Consider the following 27,118-nt stretch of genomic DNA (forward strand, 5'->3'; position numbering starts at 1 on the left):
TTTAGTTGAGTTTTTCAGGTTTTCTTTAAAAAACAAAGGCTCAACTAGCATACAAATCTCATTATTTTGATTGCAGTGAAAAAAAAAAATTTTAAATTACAGAACTCTTTAGCCTAAGCTCTTCACCAACAATTGGGGAGATTTTTCCTAAAAAATTAAAAAAACTATTATTTATAAAAAACACGGTTTTAGTAGATATTTGCAAATCGCTTCAGCCTACGTAAATCTTTATATGTTACCGAAATTCTTTGGCATATGTCTTAAAATAATTATAATAAGTTATATAATTTTGAAAAAAACTGCAAATCTTTTTCCTGAGGCACCCTAATGCATATGCGTACATAGGTTATAACATATAAACACATACATACATAAGCAAAAAGTAAAATAGGTCAGTTCAAAATCAAAATGACACACATTAATGTACTCGAGCTTAACAAGAATAAATGGTATGAATAAATTCAAATATTATGGAATATCAAATAGATCCATACATACATTCATACATAGATACATACAAGTATTCATATACAAAATCTTACCTAATGCCAAAACAGATGGGCCTTTCAGCACTTTTGGCTTTTCCTCCTTTTATGCTTCCCTTTTCTCCTTGGTAGGGCATTACAACAGACGAATTTGGGCAACCATATAACATAACTTAACCTAATCTAATAAGAGCATGGTTTGCTACAGTTTTTACTACAGAACAGCTGTAATTTCTCTCAGCCGTAAGGCACTGTGAATGTAGCTAAAAAAATGTTTATTGTCTCAGAAGGACAGGTTGAGAATTTAAGAAAGGTATTCCGGCAAATCTTTTTTCTTGGCACCAGTAGTGGTGTTTCAGTAAAAAAAAAAAAAAAACAGAAAAAACTAAAACAAAAACCAATTTTTAGAGTGTCAAATTCAAAACCGCAATTCGACGGAATTATACGCAAACAAAAACTCTCGCCAAGAACGGAATATTCCGCAATAAATACTTTTTTTATTAAAGTTTGAGAAAAATAAATAATTTTGGTAGTCCTGTAACATTTTTTTTATTCATTAGAACAAACAGTAAAAGTCTTGCCGACGCAAGGTATTATAGGCGTAAAGTACAGCCGCTACCAAAAAAAATTGAATAACTTTTTTTCTTTTTAAGTTATCTGTTCAATTTTTGTTTTAATTTGCAGATTGATCTTTAAAATTTATTAAAATGGATAACTGGGACACGCAAACAAGAATTTGGATAGTCCGCCGCTATCACGCACTGGAGTCCGTAGTTTTGGTACAGGGAGAGTACAGGCGGATGTTTGGCGGCGATCCCCCGAGCAGATGGACCATAATGAGACTGGTGAATAATTTTGCTGAGCAAGGAACAGTCGCAAGAAGGCCTTATCATCGAAACCCACCAGTTCGGACGGAGGAAACGATCGCTGATGTAGCTGCAGCTATACAAAGCAATCAAAGGGTTTCAACAAGAAGCTTATCTGCTCAACTTGGTGTCAGCCGACAGTCAATAATGCACAAAGATTTAGACTTATTTCCCTACAAAATTCAAATGGTTAACAAACTGAATGCAGCAGACTTGCCGATCCGCTTGAAATTTTGGCAGAAGATCCTGCAATGGTGGAAGAAGACCAAAACATGTTAAACTGCCTTTTCATGTCTGATGAGGCCCATTTCGATTTAAACGGCAATGTGAACAAACAAAATTGTCGAATATGGAGTACTTCTAACCCACAGATACTCCACGAGACGGAATTGCATCCTCTTCGCGTGACAGTGTGGTGTGCGGTTTCTTCACGCTGTATTGTCGGGCCTTATTTTTTTGAAGATAATGGTCACACCGTTACGGTTACTGGAGACCGTTATTTGAAAATGCTGAAAGAATTTTTCTATCCAGAACTACGCCGAAAGAGAATTCCTTTCAACTCTGTGTGGTTTCAACAAGATGGGACAACGTCTCACATAGCCCAGACTGTTATGACAGAGTTGCGACGAAAATTTCCCAATAAACTGATTTCAAGAAACTCCGAATTTCGTTGGCCCCCCAGGTCGCCTGACCTTACTGCACCTGACTTTTTCTTGTGGGGTTTATGTAAACAAGAAGTTTATAAAACAAAGCCAACAAATTTGGATGAACAAAAGCAATCCATTCGGGCAACAATTGCGGCTATTCCTGTCGCAACTCTCAAAGCAGCAATGAACAACTTTTTACTAAGATGCCGCACTTGTGTCAACGAGCATGGGGGGCATTTAAATTCAATTATTTTTAAAACTAGTTAAGCTACATTTAATAAAATTTAATGGGCTTCAACTTGAAAAAAAAAATAAATGAATTCCATACACAAAAAAAAAGTTATTTGAGTTTCTTAATGTAGCAAAATTCATCAGCCACCCTGTATTTTGAGCACCGCGCGCATTTTGAGCGGTGATGCAAAAGAGTTAATCACAAAAATTCATCGATGCATAGTTGGAGAACAAGCAGCAGTTTCCTTTAACACTTTTAACCTATAATTTTATGAGTTTCTATTGCTGATAAATCTTCGAAAACAAAAATTTGTATGACTACACTATATTCGGTGCCCTCCGTTGTAAAGAAATACACTGGGGCATTCAGCTTCAAATACTTTGTAAGTATTTTTTGAGTATTCAAATAAAAGATCAGGCATTAAAATGTCATACAAATTTTGACTGCTCTACTGTTGAATAGGTGTCGTTTTTTATACTTCTCAACCAACCTTTCAAAGTACGATATTACATATGGCAGTAAAACTGCAGGCTCATTTGCTTTAAAAATTAAAAAAAAAATTATAAAAGTTTAAGTATTTAATTTTATATTTATATATAAGTATACATTTCATACACATAACTTACAAACATAAAATGTATGTACTTTACACGAATTGAGTATTTATTGCTTGCCAACTAAATATTATTTTCCTTCCGACCTCGTTGCACAGGCGTCTATATCCCTACAGCACGTATCTAAGTACATAAGTATTTGTATACCCATAGCGTTTTGTAGGTTACTCTTTGACCCGCAATACTCTCCATCCACTTAACCTTATCATTTGACCTGCTTTTCCATGCTATACCTATCGAACTTTCCTCCATCCTTCTATTTCACTATATACAATTCGCAAAACTAGTTTAAATCTTGTTATAGATTTTTTTTACTCTATAAATTAATGTACATACATGCATACTGTTGTTGCTCATCCTCAATGCTCGTTATTATTGGCTAATGTCCTTTGAACCTCGACAGTCAGTTGTCGCTTGGTGGTTGCCCCAGCTGTGATGGCTTGTGCCGTTTCTGCAACTGGGTCCATGATGAATCGACTCGACCTGCATTAGAGCGTAGAAGTTGGCAAATTTGCCATACCTATTTGCTTTTAATAAAATCAGAGATGAAGAAGGGAAATGTGGAAAACTTACACATACATACATATGTAAGAAGCTGGAAAAGGTAATTATCTTTGCTCTGCCCCTTTCCAAGTATTTTCATTGCTTTCAACTAGTCAGTACGAATGAATTATTGGTTGATGGCACTGATTAGTTAGAAATGCGGGGGGGGGGGGGGGGGGGGAAAGTTAGACCAATTAAAAATTTGTTGAAGTGTCGCTAAATGCCAATTGCTTTGCGCTATGAAAGGCGTAAGCGAAAGTGAAAGTCAGCCTGAAGAGGTGAATTCTTGAATGCACAATGCACGAGTGGAAAATAAAATGGCGTGAGTGAAGAGCATTTGACGCGCTCATTACTTATCGATACACACACATACACAAGAATATGTATATGCATATGGGAATGTATGTAGATTAGGGTCATTAGGTTTCTAAAAATGGAAGATATTTTGATAGCGGTAAAATCCTTAGAAGTGTGATTAATGCCGAATGGTCAAAAATTTATCAAAATATTTTATTATAAAAAACATAATCAAATCGATGCCTCGAGAACTTCAGGAAAATATAATGAAAGCAGGATCCAACACAAAGCTCCAAATTATAAACTAACCCCAAGAATTTAAACACTTAGGAGTAATACTAGATAGTAAGCTTACCTGGAAGACGCACGTCGAGCAGAAGGTCTATCGGACACTAAAAGTTTTCTGGCAGTGGAAGAGAATCTTTGGCAAGACATGGAATCTAAGATCGGCGATAGTACACTGATTGTACATCGCCCCGATTATACCCATTACTAGATATGCCTCTGTAGTATGGTGGAAGGCTACAATGGTTAATTCCACAGTAAAAATCCTAAACAGGCTACGGAGAAGTGTATGCTTGGGTATCACAGGTGCCATGAGTACGACATCTTCTGATGCCCTTAATGCCGTTCTGAACTTGCAAACTCTAGATCTTCAAATTCGAAAGGAAGCGATGAAGGCCGCGTACAGGCTCAAGTTAAACGGAATCTGAGAAAATGAAGAAAGCACTGGCCACTGTCAGATATGCCACCAGTTGTCGGAGCGGTGCACACTGTTCTCGTTGCCATTGTACAAGTGCTTTTTGTTAGCTTCGGCAGAGATAGAGATAGAGATCAATGGTTAAGTCCAGAGAACCCATTAACGGGATATCAGCACACTTTCTACACCGACACATCCAAAACCATCTGGATGGTACTTAAACGAAGACGCTAAGTACTCCTATGCCACAGGACAGATGGCCACGGTATTCCTTACGGAAGTCTATGCCATCTTGAACGTGTCATACTGGAATTGGTAGTGCCAGAAAAGCTGCACTGAAAACACTTGCTAACCCACGCTGCTCTTCGAAGTTAGCCGGTGAATGTAAGACAAAACTGAACAGTGTTGCAAAACCCAACAAAGTTAGTCTTGTTTGGGTGCCTGGACATTGTGGTCTTGCAGAGAACGAGTTAGCTCATAAATTTGCTAATAAAGGCTCTGCAAATATGCCACTAGGCTCTGAACACTTTCTAGGTGTCAATTCTGCATCGATTCAACTATGGATTGACGACTTCATGAGGTCTACCCATAAAGGACGTAGGTCTGGGTTGAACTCCTGCAAAGTACCCAAGTGCTTTGTGAAAGAACCAAACTGGAAAATAGTGACCTTTCTCCTAAAACTCAGCAGAAAGGAATTGAGAGTACTGGTGGGTGTAATTACAGAGCACAACGCCTGTGGTCCGCATATGGCTGCCATGGAGGTCATCTACAGTCCGATATGCCTATCCTGTCTTGAGTATGACTTAGGATATTAGGTTGCGATATATTATCTTTCCTATCTCTCTATACTTTCTACTGAAATCTATCCTAGTGTAGTTCAATGGTATTCTGACTGAGAGCTTGGACTTGTCCAACCGCCCAGAAATCTAATCTAATCTAATCCCAAGATTTATAATTTGTTTATTTGCAATATAAAGGCATTGGTCTTAACTTTTTTCGTACTATAAATTTTACTTTTCTTAATGGTTAATTTGAGTCTCGTGAAATGTGTGCTTATTTCTAGATATTTTTTAAATATTTTCCAATAAAATTTTAAATATTAAAAACAAAAATTGTTAGCCTAAAACTAATAAAAAAAAGAAACTTAGTTGGTCTTATAATTTTTTCGTGGGATGTATTAGCTGCGCTACTCTTGAAAAAGCGATTCAAACTGGTGATAAAAATATTTAGCGGTGTTTAAAGAAGCTAACCGATGCGCCATCATATTATTATGTCAAAGGAATATCATAACTTACTACCCGAAAAATAAAAATTGTTTTCGAAATTTCATTCCAAAAAGTCGGTCGGAAAAATTTTGCTTATTTAACGTCCGCCGTAGTCGAATGGGTTGATGCGTAAGTACCATTCGGAATTCAGAGAGAACGTAGGTTCAAATCTCCGTAAAACATCAAAAAGTGAAGAACAAGTTTTTTTCCAATAGCGGTCGCCCCTTGGCAGGCAATGGCAAATCTCCGAGGGTATTTCTGCCATGAAAAAGCTCCTCCTTAGGTTCTCCGTAGGTTGTTTCCTTTTTCACTCAACCCGGGAGCATAGGGCCTAGATTTTGTATGTTATTAGTAACTTTTTGATGGAAGATAAGTTTAAGGGGTTACATACGTCCAGCAGCCCCAAAAATGCGCTAAAAGAAAAACTGATTTTAGAAAGGGATAACAATAGAAATAAATATACAAAAATTGTATACTTTGTTTATTAGTATACTTTGTTTAAAAATTTTTATTTTCATTTTTCTTTACAAAAATTTGTATATAAAAACTACGTGACCCAAAGTACAATGAAAAATTTCATTTTTGCATCATTTCTCCTTGAAATGTTGATGGATCTGTAAAATGTAAAAAAATTTTTGTAAAATAAAGTTGTAGTTATTGTCTGTCGAGCCGGATTTTTAAATTTCGAAAAATCTTGCAATTTACGGCATTTAAAAAAAAGTATGCGTTTTACGTCTTAAATGTCACACTTTAATTATGTTTATAAAAATATCAAAAATCAAATCTATAAAAAAAACACTTTATTTTACAAAAAAAAACGTATCAAAAATATTAAAAACTGTGTGAGTTATCATGCAGACCGTGCCGGAAAAAGTAGTTTCGAGAAAAACGAGTTTAAACTTCCAAGTGCATTTCGCTCGAGGTCGCGCACGAATTTTTAAATTTATTTTGTTAACTTACGTCTAACCTACACACACTCTCATAATGTTTTATAGATGTCCCTATGCATCCTTTAAAACAACAAAAAAACCGAGAGACTGAAAGGCTCCGAAAGTACCGGCCAGCTGCCTCAAACGAGGGACAGCTACCTGCAGTTACATTTTCTACCATAACTTTGTATATATGGGGAATTTTTACAATTGACTTCCACAGAAATACGTCTAAAACTATAAAAAATAATAATATGTAAAAAAATCAGTTTTTGGAAAATTCTGGACATATGTAACCCCTTAAGGGAAATTAAATTTTGAACGATTTGGGCTTCTAAGACAAAAAAAATATTTTTAGAAACTAATTTTATTTACAAGAAATTCCATCTTTTTAGGTACTTTAAATCGATGTGGCTCAGGGAAATGTGAATATCTTTCCGAAATATTTTGGCGGACATCTTAAAATATAATAAATTTTATAATCTCAATGAAACCAGTACCCATTTTTTCTACGGAAGGCGACTCACATTAATGTGCATCCATATGTATGTCAGTATCAAGGACAATTGGCGCATTACTCGTACTAACAGTGTTAGGCAAATGCTTGGTGCAACTCAAGGCGCTGGCATAATACATACATAGGCACATTATGCTTACACATGCACCTCAGAGAAAGTCCTTAACTGCTAATGAATATACTTCTATGTTTGTATATCTCTGCTGCAATTACTCCATGCACCTTTCCCTGCTTAAACTTAAAGTTTTTCGGTATTAGAAGCATGCAAAGGTTTTGCTCTCAATTGATGTTTAATACTGCTGCAAACACGTACTTGTGTGCGTACTTACAAGTATATATGTACGAGTATATCTATTCAGCTCCCGCAGCTTGTCGCAAATGTCCTTGCCCTACTGCGTTAATGGCGTCGATGGTCGATTGACACTTTAAGTGTAATTTAGTTGGTGTTTTTGCCATCACATTTTGTGTAATAAGATTTCCCATTAAGGGATGTTGGCCTCATGAGCACTAGTCCACGCAAGTGTCGCACATTTTTGATTGCCATCCATTTGGCAGTGGCCTGAAACTAATATTCCGCGTATTTGTTGCACGCAGCTTACAATTTATATATTAATTTAGTATCGATTGAAGAAATGCGTTGTAATGAAACAATGCTCATAATTCGTCGCACTTTTATTTAAATAAGTTTGAATTTTTCATATATAGCTTTTTCCCAAAGTGTAGGTAGAAATGGAATAAAAAGTGAGTGAGGTTTTAACGAAATTCTTTGGTTTATCTGCAGCGGTGATATACAAATTTGTTCAAAAGCCTAATTTTTTATGTTTCTGCTACAAGAAAAAGTTAAGCGAGAGCAAACTGTACTATTTTCAATAAAAAATAACAACTAAATTTTAATTTTTCCGGTCAAAAATTATGCCTTAAATTTGACTTGCATTTTATCGGTCAAAAATGAAAGCTAAAACTTGACTTGCATTTTTTCGGTCAAATATAATAGCTAAAACTTTACTTTTATTTTTTTGATCAAAAATATCAGTTTTCATGTTTATATCAATATAGGTATATACAGGGTTGGCCATATTAAACTGACCCATTGAGTAACCCTATAACTTTTTACTGTAATTTGAAATCTAAGGTTTACGTCAACAAGCCAAAGACACTAGGCGCACTTAAGGCCAATATCCGACGGGAAATAGCCGCCATATCGGCCGAGACGCTGGCCAAAACTATGGAAAACGCCGAAAAACGGGCACATTACGCTATACGAGCTAAGGGCGACCACTTGCGCGATATCATATTCAAAAAGTGATGTAAACGAATCCCCTTGAACTAAATTAAATGTTTTTCACAATGAAACACAAAAAAATGTTTCTTTTTCCATATTTTTTTAATAATCACATGGGTCAGTTTAATATGGCCAACCCTGTACATATATAATTGGCGCTTACACTCTTTATAGGGTATTTGGCCCTCTTTGTGGTGAGCGCCTTGATGTTGTTCTACAAATGGAGGCCGACAGCTTAAGCCGACACCGAAATGCAGATAGTTTTTTATAAAGAGATTTTTCATGGCGAAATATACTTGGAGGTTTGCCATTGACATAACAATACATCATGTTTTAATAATATTAATAAAAAATACTATTAAAAACTACTCCTTCCATTTTGTCCAATTTTTACCGATTTTACGCATTTTAATTTTATTTTTGCCTTTAAAATAGGAATGAAATTTTACCTTTTACCTGTGTCCAAAAAATAAGGTGACATTGTATTTATTTTGAAAATTCTTTATTTATTCTTCCAAATCAATTTCATCCCCTTCAAAGTAATCCCCTCCCGACACAATGCACTTATGCCAACGTTTTTTCCAATTTTCGAAACACTGGTTGTAGTCACTTTCCGGGATGGCCTTCAGTTCCGTCTTCGTTGCGGCTTGAATCTCCTCTATCGTGTCAAAACGGTGTCCCCGGAGCGGTCTTTTGAGCCTGCTGAACAGCCAGAAGTCGCACGGTGCCAGATCAGGTGAATACGGTGGTTGCGGAACGATATGGGTTGAGTTTTTGATGAAATGATCACGAATTACGAGTCCAAAAAATTCAATGCTTTCGGTACCAGTCGAGATTTGACGCGCTTGAGGCCCAAAACATCCTTCAAAATGGTATTGACTGAGCCTTTCGATATGCCAACATCATCAGCAAGGTCTCTAATCGTTAATCGACGGTTTTTCAACACCAAATCTTTGATTTGTTGGATCTGAGCTTCGTCAGTTGAGGTTGATGGTCGCCCAGGACGCTCTTCGTCTTCGACACGTTCACCGGCTTGGAACTCACTATACCACTTGTAAACATTTTTTTTAGACATAGCCTCATCACCAAAGGCTTTCTGCACCATCCTCAACGTATCCGAAAATTGATTCCGCAAACAAAATTTAATGCAAATTCTTTGCTCAACAAATTTCGACATTGCAAAAAACGAGAAACTCACTTTTAGCAGCTCACAAAACGACGCGTATCTCAAACAGTAAATGAATATTTCACATGAAATTTGACATAGATGTCACTCACAGTACTACCAACCTAAAAGAAAAAAGAATTCTCCTAATCCTTCAAAGCGCGCAGTTTAAAATCAAATGTCACCTTATTTTTTGGACACAGTAGTATGTTTGATAAGGGCAAAGATTTGACTTTTATTTTCGATGGAAAAAGGAAAGTCAGATTTTGAATTATATATTAAATAACAAAGTAAAAATCAAATTTAAGATTTAATTTTTGTCCAAGCAAAAAAAAAATAAAAAATGAAATTTTAACTTTTATTACGTCCTCTGTTTACTACAATAGTAAGAATATACTCGTACATTAATCGTCAGCAATCAGCTCACAAGCTCGAAAGTTTGCAAAAACATACTAATGGAGGTTAATTATTGAACAATCTTTAGAATGGAACTCCCCACTTTATATGGTGTTCATTGATTTCCAGAAGGCTTTTGATACACAAGCACACTGCCATATGGTCTTCCCTAGGAAGAAAAGGAGTTCCTACAAAACTTGTGCCGGATATAAAGGCACTCCACTGTACTGCAGAACTAACAGTTCTCCACAATGGCGCCACAAGCACTCCATTTAGAACAACATCCGGCGTGAAAGAGGGCTGCCCACTGACGACACTTCTTTTCGCGGTCACACATGATGAAGTGATGCAGTATGTTGAAAAAAAGGAGCCAAGGCATCACTTGGACGCTATCCTGCCAACTGCATGACCTCGACTATGCTGACGATATGGCCTGCTTTCAGGCCAAAATAGATTTTCTAGTCACCGCTGCACGAAACGTTAGTCTGAAAATAAAAAGCAAGAAAACGGTCGCAATGCGAATCAACAATACAAATCCCAACAATATTGTAATCGAGGGAGAAGTAGTCAGTATGTTGAAAGTTTCTGTTATCTCGGTAGCATAATTTCAAGTAATGGTGGAGCTGAAGAAGGCGGAGAAACCCGTCTGCGTAAAGCTAGATCAGCTTTTGGAGGCTACAACCAGTTTGAAAAAATATACCAATCTCGCAGAAAACTAAAACAAGAGTATTCAACGCATGCGGAAAATCTACACTATTATATGGCAGTGAAACGTGGCTGGTGTCGAGAAGCATTGCGCAAAAACTACAATGCTTCACAAATAAATGTCTTCGGATAATATAATATGTAAAGTTGTTTGGCAAGATCCAATCGAAAAGGTGATAAGTGGTCGTAAATGGGGATGGATCGGGCACACTCTCAGAAAGGGCAGGGGAAGCAATAGCAGAACAGCATTGGGATGAAACCTACACAGACGACCCGGTCGTCCACGAAATACTTGGAGCCGTTCTAACCTTCGTGAACTAGAAACAGTTAACCAAACGTGGGATATCGTAAAGAGAAGAGCGGTTAACAGAATAAGATTAAAATGTTTTGTTGAAGCCCTATGCTCCCAAGGGAAATAATTAAGGAATAAAAAATAATAATAATGGACCTATGACTATACTTTATCAAGGAAAACTCTAGAAAAAGAGTTAAAATTTATTGGCAATAAATTTTAAATTGGAAGATTGTTTTTTTGTTTATGCCTATGATATGTCATAACTCCTGAAGCCTTTGAGACTTCTTCTCTGGAAATACCTCATTTAAAAGGTATATTTTTAATTTTTTAAGTTTTATAGTTTAATCGTTAAATTTTGTATAGTTTATACATTTGTGAACATGAAATGATGTGTTGAAAATTAAAAAAGTAACATTTAAAAAAAATATTTTAAAAAATTAATAAAAAAAACTTTTGCTTGAAAAGTTATGAGTATAAGTAAAATGAACTACTATCTGTCTCTTAGGCCTTTGAAACGATACCCCATTTATGCAAATCGGGCTAGCAAATGTGGACTTATATGATATATGGTTTTAGTACGTTTTGTTAGAGATTTTTTACAATTCCATCACTTTTGTGAAAAAAATTTAAAAATGTGTTTAACCTCATTTCTGTTAATTCGAGGATGAACAGTGCACGAGATTCTGATATTTTGACTCACTATTAGCCAAAAGTATTTACTTTGAATGCGAACCATATTTGTGTCAAAAGATTATGTCTATGTGGCACACAAATAATAAAGCTAACGAAATATGCGTGGCCTGAAATTTTTGCTAGTCGTACAGTCTGCAGAAATGGCGTCTTTAATTTTCGTAGATGCTATGATGTAAAAGTTCTAGATTTATATTTAATCCCAAAGATACATATATATATTTATGTATATGCGTATATACGGCAATTCACAGACTTCATTAATAACATCTTTTATAAAAATGTTCAGCAAGAATTCGAATTTTCGAACTCAGCGACCGATTTTACTTACCAATTGGATACTCTAGTTCCTCTTTCTTTTTTTGTTTTTGTAAACTATTGTTATCCTTTTAGTGTGCGCAAATCTCCACAAATCTCCACATACCAATCACATGTCAATGCCAATAAATTACTCACTATACCAACAAAATCTCATCCAGTAAAGGCAATGCTAAAAAGCGCCTTACTGCCACACTGTCTGTCACCTATGGTCAACATGCAACACATTGCAATGCAACAAATGTTGCACATAAATCACTCAATATAGTGGCATCAGGCGTTCATTTACCTTCTTTCTGTTTATTGCTGTTTTTTTTTATAAATATTTCAATTTATTTTTAGTTCTTTCATTTCGTATACACACTCGCCACGCTAAATATTAAAATGCGTCTACACTTAGAATCGCGTGCACACAACGCCCTAGTCTGCTGAGTGAATAGGGATGTTGTGAAAGCATCGCTCGTTGACCATATGCACAGTAGGGTGCGTCACTCTCCATATAAGAAAAAAAAAAACAAAAAAGAGAAACCGTACTGGTTTTCCATCAGATCTATAAAACTTATTATATTTAAAGAATTTCCACAAATAATTTCGAAAAAATATTAAAATTTACGTGAGCTGACCGGGTTTGAAAGTACTTCCAAAACGCTCATTATTTTGATTCCGTTGGAAAAAGTTTTAAAAATTTTTGTGTAGACTTTTAAGCATGAACTCTATCATCTGAGGTAATTTTTGTACTAAATATTTTTAGAAACTAATTTTATTTATAAATATCGGCATTTCTGGAGGTACATATTTTCAAATCGGTTCAGCTCGGGTAAATCTTATAATTTTATTGAATTCTTCTGGAGAGTCTTAGAATATAATAAATTTAATATTTCCTGTGGAAAAACTGCACCTTTTGCTGCTGAGGCACTCTAATATTATATGTACTTCTTCTTGATTGACGCGATAACCGCTTAGGCGATTTTGGCCGAGTTTAACAAAGCGCGCCAGTCGTTTTTTTCTCGTGCTAACCAACCAAGTGAAGCCAAGTCCTTCTCCACTTTCCTTCACTCTTTCCAACGCAGAGGAGGTCTTCCTCTTGCCCTGCTAACATTGCTGGTACATTTGTATCCATTATTCCATCGCCTTTGATGTTCGCCGTCACCAACCTGCAAAGGTCCAAAAATCTTGCGCAAAATTTTTTTCTCAAACATTCCAATCGTCGCTTCATCGGCTGTTGTTATCGTTCACGCTTCTGCGCCATACGTTAGGACAGCTGTAATGAGAGCTTGTAGAGTGTTAGTTTTGTTCATCAAGAAAGGACTTTACCACTCAATTGCCTACTTAGTCCGAAATAGCACTAGAGATATTCTCCGTTGGACTTGAAGGCTGACATTGTTATCAGTGTTAATACTGGTTCCTAGATAAACGATTAATACTTTATCTAAATATAATATTTGCAGTAGATAGTAGCCTGAATGGTTTCTAGAGTTTCTAATGCCTTCTTAGAAAATGTCTTGCAACACCCATTAAAATAATACTTTTATATTGGAGATAACTTAATGCATTCCTTCTCTCTCTCTCTCTCTCTCTCTCTCTCTTTCTAGACTTCCATCCAATTCGGACGACAGTTTTGATGAAGACTCAGATGAGGTTATCGTCCCACCACACTGCCACATAACCGTGCGTTGTACACGCGAAATCGCCGGTTTCAATGGGCTTGGCGAAGTTGTGCGACGTCTCGACTTTCGGACTTCACTGCGCAATCACAAACGTTTCCACTATATTTGTGCACTGCTGCGATTGTTGGTATCCCACAAGGGTATTGTCAATTTGTCGGGAAGTGCGCAACGGGTGCTGATGCAAATTGTTGAAGATGTGGCCACACATGGTAAGCAAAATAAAAATACATACAGACATATGCATATATATGTGCATATATAGAGTGTGAATTAGTGGCAATCGAAAGAGTATGCAACCAAATATGGCATCTATTTCCGCTAACCAAATGAATTAGTGAGGCTTCTGTTCACCTATAGCTGCTATGTACAGTTGTTGTAACACTTTTGCTCAAACTAGTTTGCGCAAACGATTTATGAGTTTTTAATTGTCGCTAATTTTATTATGTTTTCGAAATTTCCTACACTTGTAATGCCTCTTTATTTGCTCTTGCTAAACTAATAATGGACCATTCACTTCACAACATCACCGGTGTACGTGCGAATATCATAAAAACCGGTAACTCGTACAACATCGCCTCGTTCAACAACCAACCAACCAACGAACTGACTGACCATTCGCCATTTACCATTTTTTGCTGTTTCGCTTATCAGTCAATGACAGCCAACAGCATTTGAATGTGTTGCGTGGCCTGGTCATACAGCTGCAAGATATCGTCTCGCAGGAGAGCCAAAAGTGTTGGGGGAAACCATTGGGCAGCACCAATCTCTGGCAAGAGCACATCGAGACTATAAAACGCATACAAACCGTTGCTAGTCAAATCGAAATTAAAGAGGTGAGTTTTACTATATTTTCAGTTGAATGCTGTTTGTGTTGTATTTGTATATGGGAAGCAGGAATAAACTTGCAGTTGGTACAGGGAAAATGTAGTTTTATTTGGCTTTAAATTTTTTGCTGCTTGCACCCACGGAGTGTGAAAATTGAGTTTAGCGGAAGTGCAGCAGGAAATCGATGTTGCATTTTTAAACGCAATCTTTAGCTATGATTAACCATTTGATTGACTTCATTCGGAGAAAGAAAAATAATGGGATTGGGATATTCACACCTATTTCGTTATAGTAGCAGGCATTCGATACATTTTAAACTGGTTCATTTTGTGTAAAGTGGACAACCAAAAAAATTGTTTTTCGAAATTCCCTCATATTCTCTGTACTTCTGTGCTTCTGACAGGGTGAACCTAATAAGTTTTTTTATTTTTGTTTGAAGAACTTTTTTACGTAGTACAAATTGGCACAGTATTTGCCAAGTACGGGGATTTTCAATAATAGTGCAAACAAATTAACTTAAGAAATGCCAACACTTTGCCATTAGATCTCGTAAATGTTTAACCAAAAACTTGAATTTGAAATCTCACCATTTTCTTCCTCTTACCCAAGCAACACGAGTCCGTATGACGGTTGGCGGATATTACTTTTAACATTTGTCATTTGTCATTTGTCACCCGTTAAAATTATTGAAACTTATTATGAAAATGGGCGATCTTTAAGAACAACATATCGCAAAATTCGTAATTTTTTTGTAGAAAAAATCATCCCAATGAGGTCGGTAATTCAAAGGCTGGTGAAAAAATTTCAAGAAACTGGTTCTGTTGAGGATAGAGAAAGGACTGCCAGACCAAAAACTGAGAATATTGCTGCTGTAGCGCAAAGTGTTGCTTAGCAACCTTCAACATCGATACCTTGATGTTCTCAACAATTAGGTATTCTTGAATTGACCGTTTGGCGGATTTTACCTGTAAAGGTGCTTATGGCGGACATTTAAATTTTTTTAATCCACTTTATTGCGATTTGTTTTTTAAACATTAGCAATATTTTTACATAAAGCCATTTAATTCATTTAAGAGAAAAAAAGGATATTTTTGGTGATAAATATGATAATAACTTAGACTAATATATAATATTATTATAACATATGAGGTCTCTTGTAGATTTTCTCTTGAGTCCGGTTGTGGAATTTGCAACTATTCCTGTGTCAAGAGGGTTTGAGTGCGATTGAAGTCGTGTGTTGGCATATTTTCTTATTTCTTCAATTAAGAAGTTGTACGATTTAGTGGAAAAGTGATTTGGGAAAATTGTGGCTCGTTTGGCTTAATGCGCCACTCCTTCAATCAGTGAGTTATTTTATCAAGTACTAGAGTTTTTGGGAGTCCACATGGTAGTGGGAGTCAATTATGAGTACGGCAGTGTCATCCGCGAAGATTCCAACTACTGTTTCTGCAGAAGCTGGTGCCATAATACTCCCCTGGGGTACACCAGCTGAACTTTTGCTTAATTCAGACTGTTCTTTGCCTTGTTGACAAAGAAATATTGGTTTGCGCGGTAGGTCTCAATAGATAACGGGTGATTTTTTAGCTATTATAATTTTTAAACAGTTGGTTTAAACAGCTGACGCACGTTTCGTGTTTTGTGTCACTCTCAAACATCTTCAGTTTGGTCTATAATTTAACGATGAATCATCTTACAAACGAACAACGCTTGCAAATCATTGAATTTTATTATAAAAATGCGTGCTCTGTTAAGAAAGTTTATCGCGCGCTTCTTCCATTTTATGGTCACTCTAAGGGGGTATTCTAGTCTAGAGGCCAGAATTTCGAGCATTTTTTGACGATGAATAAAAAAAAAGCTATTGATATTTTTACGATACATTTTTTTATCATTTATTTATTCATATATTAGGAGCACACAAAATAAATTTGAAAAAAAAAAAAATGAATTTTCATGGAGTTATGCGTCCTTGAAGTGGAAGGGGGAAAAAAAAGGCAGTGTCCCCGTCGTCACGATTTCTACCCTTGTGGTCATCTGAAAAAAAAAAAAAAAATACAAATTCTTAATACAATACAAATTCTTAATACAATACAATACAAAAAATACAATTCGAATGTCATTATCGTATGAACCAGAAAAAATGGAAAAAAAAAAATTTTCCCATAAAATGGCGGCTACTCAAAAAATTGAGGTCAATTTTTCTCTTATTTTTAAGCTTTCTCGAATTGTTTACACATATTAAAAAATTGAAATTTCCAGTTTTTCGAGCTTCATACGATAGAGATATATTTAAGGAATATTCATGACAAATTTCAAGCAAATCGGTTGATTAGAACTTGAGATATCGTGCCGACCGTATCGAAAGAAGTAGTTTCGAGAAAAACACGTTTGAAGTTCGCCGTCCGCTCAAACCAGCTTAGCTGCCACGTCACTAAAATAGTTGTAGCTTCGAAAATAATTCGAATTTTGAAAAATCCTTTTAGGGAGATATTTTTGAATAGTTAAACTATCAAATTTTGAAAAAAAAAAATTTTCGATTTTTTCAAATTTCTAGACTAGAATACCCCCTTAATCGACCCACTGAAGCGGCTATTCGAGCTATTGTGACTAAATTTAGAACCAAATTTACTTTATTGGACATCAAACCACCAACACGCTTACGTAGAGTGCGAACTGAAGAAAATATCGCAGCTGTATCGGCCAGTGTTAATGATGGCCATCAATTATCGATTCGTCGCCGTTCGCAGCAATTGGGCCTCTGTTAGCTGTTACTCAACAACGTGGAAAATGTTGCGAAAGGATTTAGGTGTGAAGCCTTTCATAATATAGCTGGTGCAAGAATTGAAGCCGAACCACCTACCCCAACGCAGAATTTTTGGGGAATGGGCTCTTGGAAAGTTGGCCGAAGATCCACTTTTTTATCGAAACACTGTGTTCAGCAACGAAGCTCATTTTTGGATCAATGGGTACGTGAATAAGCATAATTGTGGATTTTGGAGTGAAGATCAGCCAGAAGAATTGCAAGAGCTACCAATGTATCCAGAAAAGGTCACAGTTTGGTGCGGTTTATGGACTGGAGGTATCATTGGACTGTACTTCTTCAAAGATGTTGCGAATCGTAACGTAACTGTGAATGGTGAGCGCTACCGTGAAATGATATCCAACGCATTGGAAGACAACATTAAAGCATTTATATGTGAGATACCGGCCAAAACATTGGAAAGAGTTTGCCAAAATTGGACTAAGCGGATGGACCATTTGAAGCGCCGTCGCGGTCAACATTTGCATGAAATAATCTTCAAAGATTAAATTATATGGATTTTACTATAGATTCAAATAAAAATTTCATGCATTTTTCTGAATTTTACGTGTGTTATTTTGAAGAACTTTCCTATAGCTCTTAAAAAATCACCCTTTTAAGATAATTATAATAAATAATAGTTTATTGGTAGGGTGTCTTTTATTTTTTTCTGAAACCGATTTGGTGATTTGGGATTATAGTTCATTCTTCAATTATAGACATCATTCTTTTGAGGAAAGAGGATTCCATTACTTTAGAGGCAATAGGCTAGAGGCTGATGGACCTATATGATTCGACTTGTTCAGTGCTTTTTCCTGGTTTGAGGATTATTTTTACTCGAGCTACTTTCCATTGAGATGAAACAAAACCAGGTAATATAATAGAATTACGAGATGTGTTCAAAAAGTATCGCGAATTTTGAATTTTCGCAGGTTACGTATATTCGAATTTCGATTTTTTTGTGGCGATATGTTGGTACTCGTGTCTATCACTCATGCCGACGAGTTCGGCCATTTTGAATGTTCAGTTAATTGTTGAAAGCTGCTTTTTTTGCATGTGTTTCGGCTCGTCTTCCCTTTTTACCTTTTCAAAAAGATGGATCAAAGAACCTGTATCAAATTTTATGTGAAAAACGAAATTAAGTGCGCGAATGCATTCCGAATATTGACTGTGTCTTACGTAGAAGCTACTTTGGATCAAATCAACGTTTATCGGTGGTCCAAAATGTTCTCAGAAGGCCGAGATGATGTGAGCGACGAAAAGCGTGTCGGACGCCCGACCACCTCAACAACAGACGAAAAAATTGATGAAGTGAAGAAAATGGTATTGGTCAGTGGTCGAATCACCGTTAGAGAAGTTACTGAGGACCTAAACATATCGATTGGCTCGTGCCATTTGATTTTTTTTTCAATGATTTGGGCATGAGACGGTCGCCGCAAAACTGCTCAATTTCGACCAAAAGCAGCATCGCAAGAACATTGCTAATGAATATTGGACTCTGTCCGCGACGGCCCAAATTTGCACCAGAGGGTCATAACTGGTGACTAATCGTGGGTTCATGGTTATGACGTAGAAACCAATGCTCAATCATCTCAATGGAAGCTGCCGCACGAACCAAGACTGAAAAAAGCGCGCCAAGTTCGGTCGAATGTAAAAGTTTTGCTTACCGTTTTCTTCGATTGCAGGGGCGTTGTGCATCGTGAGTTCTTGCCACAGGGTAAAACGGTCAATAAGGAATATTACCTGCAAGTTATGAGCAATTTGCGTGAAGCAATCCGCCAGAAACGCCCGGATTTGTGGAAGATCAAAAATTGTCTCTTGCATCCCGATAACGCCCCTGCTCATACGTCGTTGCTTGTGCGCGACTTTTTGGCCCAAAACAACACACTAATGATGCCACAGCCACCGTATTCCTCAGATCTAGCCCCCTGAGACTTTTTCTTGTTCCCGAAACTGAAGAGGCCCATGAAGGGACGACGCTAGGATTGACGAGATAAAGACGGCATCGAAGGAGGGACTGAACAAGAAAAAAATGATTTTTTGAAGTGCTTCGAAGATTGGAAAAAACGTTGGCACAAGAGCATAATATCTAATGGGGATTACTTTGAAGGGTACAAAATAGATATTAATGAATAAATAAATAATTTTTGAAAAAACACAAAATACGCGATACTTTTTGAATGCACCTCCTATATATATACGTAAGGAAAGTGAGGCCTTCCTCTGGGAGTTGTTTCACTACTTCTTCTGTTATAAGGTCATATCGAGAGGCCTTCACTTTTCAAGTTTTTTTGGGAAGCCATGTTAATTTAGGAGCACGCAAAGGTCAAAATAAAGATTTCCATCAGTGAGCATTATTATTTTTTTCTTAGTAAAAAAGTCATTGAAAAACAAAATCAGATGATTAATTTTGTGCCACCTTGTACTTGGGAATCTAAAATCGAATATATTGTTATAAGATTCTAAATTGTTTTTATTTTTTTTTTGTTTTAATCAACCAGTTGAATACATAAGTATGAATTTCTGTTTTCCAGCCCGGCCCAGAAATACGTCCAAAATTGCATGACTTACCCGAGGAATGCATACGTGAGATTATTTTACGCATAGCCGATCATAAGGACCTCGAAGTGAGTATAAAGTAAATATAAAATACAAACTACACCCAACTCAACACTTTTGTCTCCTATTCGTTTAGGCCTCCGCCAACGCTTGGCAAACTATGGCCACTCTGGTCTCAGAACAACGCATTTGGCGCGAACTTTGTCGCTTTCACTTCAAACAATATCAAATAAATTTAATACTCGATCTTAACAATCTCAAACTAATGAACGAGGTAAAGGACTGGAAAAAAATGTATCATCAATTGAGACGCACCTACGGCGTTAATGATGACTATCAATTTGCCGAAGTGCTGGAACTGTGTCGCATATGTTCCTGTTTATTTTGGCCATCGGAAGGTCATCCATGTATTGCCGATGAAATGCCCGACTATAAGCAGCGGTTGGAAGATGCGGCGGGTGGTGGCCAATTGGTGGTGGCACAACCAGTGCCACCGGCACAATTTCTAAAGTATTTCTCTTTGTAAATAGGGTTCTAAGACACTAAAAGAGGGAAGGAGGGAAGCGAGGGAGAAAAGTATTTAGGGTATTGGTTTTGTTGATGATGTAAATGATAATTATGTATGTGGTATATATACTGAAGGCAGCTGGAAAACTGGTGCGCTATGATGATTGAGCTATGCGCCATCCGCATGTGTATATTTATGGATAAAGAGAAACTGCTTAGCATAGAAAAAAGAAAAAAAATTAAATAAAATATTTAAGTGCGTAAAATTTATTAAACAAGGCAACAAATTGTAGTGATAAATTGAAAAAAAAAATATATATATATAAATATAAAAATATATATGAAACCTATTATAAATTCATCTACTTAGTGAAGGCTTCAGCAAATTGTGAATTTTTTTACGATTTTATCCATATATTTTATACAACAATTTCGTGAATGAATTTTGTTTTGATTTTTTTAGTTTCGTAAGCTCGCTAGAAATTATAGAACGTTAACTTGGCTGAATTATTCCTACATTTTAGACTATAAATCAAAAGTATGCATTACAACAATAAAAACAAAATACACGTTTCAATAATAAATTTTGTGTTTAACTTTCACTTTATATTATTTTAAACTCAAAATTAATATGAAAATAGGTTTGAAGAAAAAATTCATTAATAAAATTACATTAAAATTACTTTTAAAGCAACAGATTATGATTTTTTTCCTTTACGGGTAATATTTTAGTATTTTGAACAGAGTACAGGTGGTTGTTTTCCGTTTTATTTTTTGTTTGTTTTTTACATTGTTTCATTTAATCATTTTGAAATATAGTGAAGAACCTATACCATCCGGAAAAAAAGTATAGGATTTATTTTTCATTTTTATATTTTTCCCAATGTAATATTTTTGTTTTTTGCTTTACGGGTACATTTTTTTAATTTTTATGTACGTATTATCTGCTTTTAATTTTGTATATTTATTTGGTCCTATATACTTTTTGTCTTTTTAAAGTTTTTTGATTATTTTTTATTTATTTTTGCAATACCTTATTTTTGGTTTTGTAACTTTTTTGTTTGTTTTTCTTTTTGGCTTTTTTATATTTTGGCTACGCAATTTTATTTTATATTATTTGAAATATACAATGTACATTTTTTTCTATTGATTTTGTAAATTTTGTTGTATTTGATTAACGTTTTTTCTTTGAAATATAGTGAAGAATCTACACCATCCGGAAAAAAGTATAATTTATTTTTTATTTTTATATTTTTCCAATTCAATATTTCTGTTTTTTGCTTTGCAGGTAATTTTTTTTTCTTTTTATTGTATATATTTCTCAATGCACAATATTGGAATTTCTGTTCTTTTTTATTTATTTTTTATATTTATTTGGTCCTATATATTTCTCCTTCGACCCAAATTGGGGGACATCAGAATTCGTGCTAGAGGTATGGTTCCTTCGGCAAAGTTTCTTATTTTGATCCCTAGAATATTATTTTCACAGAGCAATGGGCGATTTTTTTGCCTCCCCACAAATCGACCCGGCCTAATATGTATATATATATATTTTTGTAGTATACCATTTTGTTTTTGGTTTTTTGAAATAGCTATACTTTTTCTATTTTTCCATGCACAATTGTTATTTTTTTTTTTTTTGATTTTGTAATTTTTCCACCCATTGTAATGTTTTTTTTTTTGTTTTTTTTTTTTTTGGTTTAGGTTTAGGTTTTGTTGAAATAACTTTTTGGACTTACAATATTTTCTGTTTCTTTTTTTTAGTTTTACCCATATTTTCGTCTGCCTTCTTTTCTGATTTTGTAAATTTTTTAGGTCTTGTATACTTTGCATTAACGAATGAAGAACCCATCCTTAGGCAAATCAAACGCAGAAAGTAGCGATGGATAGGTCACACGTTGAGAAAACCACCTGATAGCATCACGAGAATGGCACTGGACCGGAACCCGCAAGGGAGCAAAGGTCGCGGTCGACCAAAAAAGCACTTGAAGAAGGTCGATGTTGCGCGAAATTTTTTTAATTTTTAATTATGCATATTTTTTATTTATATTTTTTGTTACTTGTTTTTGATTTTTTAATATTTTTTGGTTTGTTTTTTTTTGCCCCAATACGTAATATATATATATATATATATATATATTTATATTTATATTCTACATATATATTTTTTTATAATAAATAAATGCATATTTTCTAATTCTCTAATATTTTTGGTTTGTATGTTTTGCCGAATTTAAATTTCTTTTCATTTCGTAAATTCTTTTGTGTTTATATATATATTTTTTTTCAATGCATTAATTTTTTTTTTTTGGGGTTTTTATTTTTGACGTTTTTTGGGGGTTTTGTTAAAATATATTTTTGTTTGATTTTCGAATATTTTTTGGTTTGCATATTTTTCCCAAAGCAATACTTTGTTTTTACACATTAGTTTTTTCCAATATTTTCTTTGGTTTTGAAATTCCCACTCAATTGGGAAGCATTGGTCAAAAAATTCTCAAGCAGTAATCAACTGAGAAAGAATGGGTTTATGGTAGATTCTGAAACATTTTACTTAAAAATTACATGCGAATTGACTTTCAAAATTCAAAACTTTAATACATATTACTGGCAACAAGATTTCAAAAAAAAAATTAAAATTTATTTATAGCTATTATTTTTAAGTTATTTACAAAATTAGTAAAAAATAGCTTTAAAAAAATTTCACTAAGTCTTTTCATTTAAGGTTTTCAAAATTCTGGAGGTAGAACCTGAGCTATATTTGTTCTTTTAAATAAAAACTAGCTTTAAAAAAATTTCACTTTAACTATTTTCATTTAAGGTTTTCAAAAAATCTAGTGGTATAATTTATGCTCTTTTTGTTAGATCCTGAGCTATATTTTTTTAATAAACTTAAAAAAATTAGCATTTCAAATATATGACTAAACAATTTCCAATATTTTTGTTGATATATTTGGTTTATATGCCCCCATTTACACACAGAGACTTATGGAAGAGAGACACTGAAATTCTCCTTTGATGTTTCATGCGCGGTCACACGGGCAAAATTGTTTTCGGCAACAGTTGTTGCTTTTGGCGTTTACTTCTTTAAGTTTGACAATACGAATAAGAAGCAGAGAACGTAAATCCATTCAAAAGATTATCTCTATGTGACACACAAATAATGAAGCTAACGAAATATGCGTCACCTGAAAATTTTGCTTGTCGTAAGATTTCCCGAAATGGTGTCTTTAATTTGCGTAGATCAGTTAAAAGTTCTACATTTATATTTCATCGCAAATAAATATATACAGAAGATGTATAATTCATTCATGTACGTTCTCTGTGAGAAGTACAAAAACCCTCTCTCTTCACCGTCTGTCTTCTCCAACGAACAATATGTCATCCTTCCAAATGTTTCCCTGTGTAAATCGGAGCTGGTCTTTTTTTTTTTTTGATTATGACATACTTATATTTCTCGAAAAAATGAAATAAAACTGCCACAAAAGATTCACAGTTTCCATTTCTTGCAAATAAGTTGATTTTACAGCAAAAAAAAATGCCTGCTTATTATTGAAATTACACATTTTTTTAAATTATTTCACTTCAAATAAAACTGCCTGAAGTTATGATAACCTCACAAATAGCTCCAAAATTTAAAAAATAATACTTAGTTCTTTCAGTTGTAGGTATTTTAGAATGCACCTTAAAAGCAAAGAATATTCCAAAAATATTGTCATTTAATTTTTGCAGCCAGACAAGGGGTTATATACGGTTAGAAGGCTGAAAAAAGCGAAGTTTCCAGAATATTTTCTGAAAAAACCTTTAAAATTTATTGATCTAAAAATTTGAACACATATTATGTTATCTTTTAACTGTATTTTAAGACTTGGTTGGTTAGTTGGTTTAAGTGGTAATTCTTTCAGAATCCAACTAGCGCTTCCGCACCATTTTGTTGCCACATCCTCGTTACGAACTTGTTTATCAGTTATTTACAGCATGACTATATCCAGTCTGTGCGGTTCCGGAACCTTATCAGGTTGTTGACATCTAAGCCAGACAGCTGTTCCAGACTCTCGAACAGCGGTTTACCCAGGGTTAACATTCTGTCCTTCCATAGAGCAGGGCATTCGCAGAGGAAATGGAAGATTGTTTCCTTTTTCTCCGATTGTTTACAACTGTGACAGTATGTGTTGTGAGGGATGCCCATTTTGGCTGCTTGTTCTCCCACAGACCAAAATCCAGTTATGACTGCCGTTAGTCTCCAGGCATCCCGTCGTTTCATATTTATCAATGTTGACGATTGCTTAAGGTTGTAGGTGGGCCATAACGTTCTGCTAATTTTGCATTTCGTCTGGTCTCTCCATCTACAATCTGCGATTCGGAGGTATTTTAGGGAAATTGCACTCTTGGCTACACCTAGTGGTGTGAATACCACTTCTGCAAGGGCGTTATTCATGGCAGATCTCCTTCTTGTCAGTTCATCCGCTTTTTCATTACCTTCGATGCTCCGATCTCCCGGGACCCAGATTAAGGTAACTTTATGGTTTTCGCTCAAGGTGGTGAGGCTATTCTTGCTTTGCTCCACCACTTTAGAGGTTGTTGTAGCTGAATCCAGTGCCTGGATTGCAGCTTGGCTATCCGAAAGAATAGCGATATTACCCTTAAAAGAGGGATCTGCGATTAGTAGCCTACAAGCTTCCCCAATTGCCAGTACTTCCGCCTGAAAGACACTGCAAGCATTAGAGAGACGCACAGATCTTTCAATTTTAAGGTTATGAGAATATATACTAGCTCCAAAACCACAATCCATTTTACTGCCATCTGTATAGACTGTACTGTCGAGCTTGTTTAGTGAGAATCCCTTGTTCCATTATTTCCGAGATGGAAAGAGATTGACAAAATTTCTACTGAATGTCACTGTCGGGACGATGTAGTCAGTCCTCTTCGAGGTATACTGGGCTTGTCGCAGTAATAGACTGGCATGGCCATGAGTTCTTTCCTTACAGCGACCCGCTTCATTTAACCTAAATGCACTCATTGTTGCCATCTTCTTGATATGTATATTAGATCTACCGGAATAACGCGTGTCAGAGCGTTCAGGGCCTCCCTAGGACATGGTCTGATCACACCGACTGTTATTGCACAGGCTGATCTTTGTATTCTGCTAAGTAATTTGATGTTGTATTCTCTCTCTACAGCTTTCCACCAAACTACCGAGCCATACGTTAAAATTGGTCGTATAACCGCCTTATACAACCATAATGGATACTTGGGTTGAAGACTCTATCTTCTTTCCAGCATACGTTTACAGGCATATAAAGCGAGTTCTGCTTTCTTTACCCATTTTAAGATTTAGTATTAGTAAAAATATTTATTTGGAAAAGAGCTACAGCTGATCTCCGGGAGCTCCTCTCAGAGAAGAAGTTTTGCGGTGACCACTATATCTCTGAACAGGATCCTCTGAAATGAAACAACCAAACAGATTTCGTTAAAGTAATGTTAAATCTAGTAATTAATCGAAGGAATAAACAAAATAAGTTTTTTGGCAAAATGGCGGTTTCTAAAAAAAATCGAGTTTTGGCCAAAATTTCGGCCTTAAATTATTTATAAAAGAAAAAAATATTTTTAAAAGCTAGTGTAAAAATTTGAGACTTATTGGTTTAGCCATTTTCGAGTAATTTTGGTCACCGACTTTGAAAACTCCATTTTGGAGAAAACGCGCTGTCTCTCCGGCCTTGTACTTTCAAGCACACTGAAACGCCTTTTCAAATTTGCGTGTAACTTCGAAAACATTTACCGGAACGATATTAAATTTTCTGTGTGTATTCTTAAATATTTGTACATTAAGAAAAAAAAATAATAATAAAAAATCGAGTTTTTGAAAATTCTAACTGTATATAACCCCACAATTCAACCTAAATTACAATTTTTATAAGCCAAACTAAAACTATCTGCTTTTTTACTTGTCAAATACATACATGTAAATACACCAGTTATTTTTTCTAACCCAGACAACAACTCAACTATTCTGAAACTCAAAAAACTCTAAGAAATGTGATTTAGATAAAATTGAACAAATAAACAAGAATTTACGAAAAACAACTCTTAAGCTAATGCTAATGTTATCGCAAACGAAAACTGAAAAATAGAAGAAATAAAAATAATTAAGAAAATGAAAATAAGTTAAACTGCATAACAAATTGACGTACATACATACAACCCTACCGTAAATGATGAGCTACAAAGAAACGTATTTTGAGAATTTCCAAAACAAAGCTGAAAAGAATGTTCTTTCATACAAAATATTCTTATAAATGCATACAAACACACCTGTGCGCAAAAAAATAAATGCATACACACATATATGACTATATTTACAAGCATTAGAGCGTAGTAAGAAATTGGTGGTATCATAAAAAAAAACAAAAACAATATACGGCATTCATGTTGAAATTTTCAAAGCAATAAAAAGGCTGAATGTAGTTTTCTTTGCAAATGAGAATTTGTTTGATCTTATTCCACAATGGCGCAGCACTTCTCCAGTCGATAGAAAATATTTGGAGTAAGAAATTATGCGCCATTTAATTTTTTTTAGTTTTTCATTTCTCAAAGAAATCCATTATTTTCTCGGTAGATGGTTGTAGTGATCGAAATCTCGTAAAGTATCGATCAAACACTTGAAAGTTTATGCTCGTTGTCAAGATGACATTTCACACTAACAAAATTCTTTTCCTGTTTTTTTGTTGGTTCTGTGGAGGAATAAAACCCCACATATATTTTTATATTAAACTTAACACGCGTTATTTCTTATGAATTTCAAGAGTGCTAAGATAAAACT

At 35.1% G+C, this 27,118-nt stretch overlaps 1 protein-coding gene across 3 annotated transcripts in view; it reads left to right on the forward strand.

Annotated features, from left to right (window-relative positions):
- Positions 1-20,885, forward strand: part of LOC129241805 (F-box only protein 32) — a 41,056-nt gene extending 20,171 nt beyond the window's left edge. For all 3 annotated transcript variants that reach the window (XM_054878315.1, XM_054878318.1, XM_054878317.1), the window contains exons 3-6: positions 13,539-13,822; positions 14,265-14,446; positions 19,770-19,862; positions 19,931-20,885. In XM_054878315.1, coding sequence (XP_054734290.1) covers positions 13,539-13,822; positions 14,265-14,446; positions 19,770-19,862; positions 19,931-20,320 — 949 coding nt within the window. In that variant the 3' untranslated portion in view covers positions 20,321-20,885. The remainder of the gene's footprint in view (positions 1-13,538; positions 13,823-14,264; positions 14,447-19,769; positions 19,863-19,930) is intronic.
- The last annotated feature ends 6,233 nt before the right edge of the window (positions 20,886-27,118 follow it).

This window comes from Anastrepha obliqua, chromosome 3 (genome assembly GCF_027943255.1).
Source record: "Anastrepha obliqua isolate idAnaObli1 chromosome 3, idAnaObli1_1.0, whole genome shotgun sequence".
NCBI classification, from domain to species: Eukaryota; Metazoa; Arthropoda; class Insecta; order Diptera; family Tephritidae; genus Anastrepha; species Anastrepha obliqua.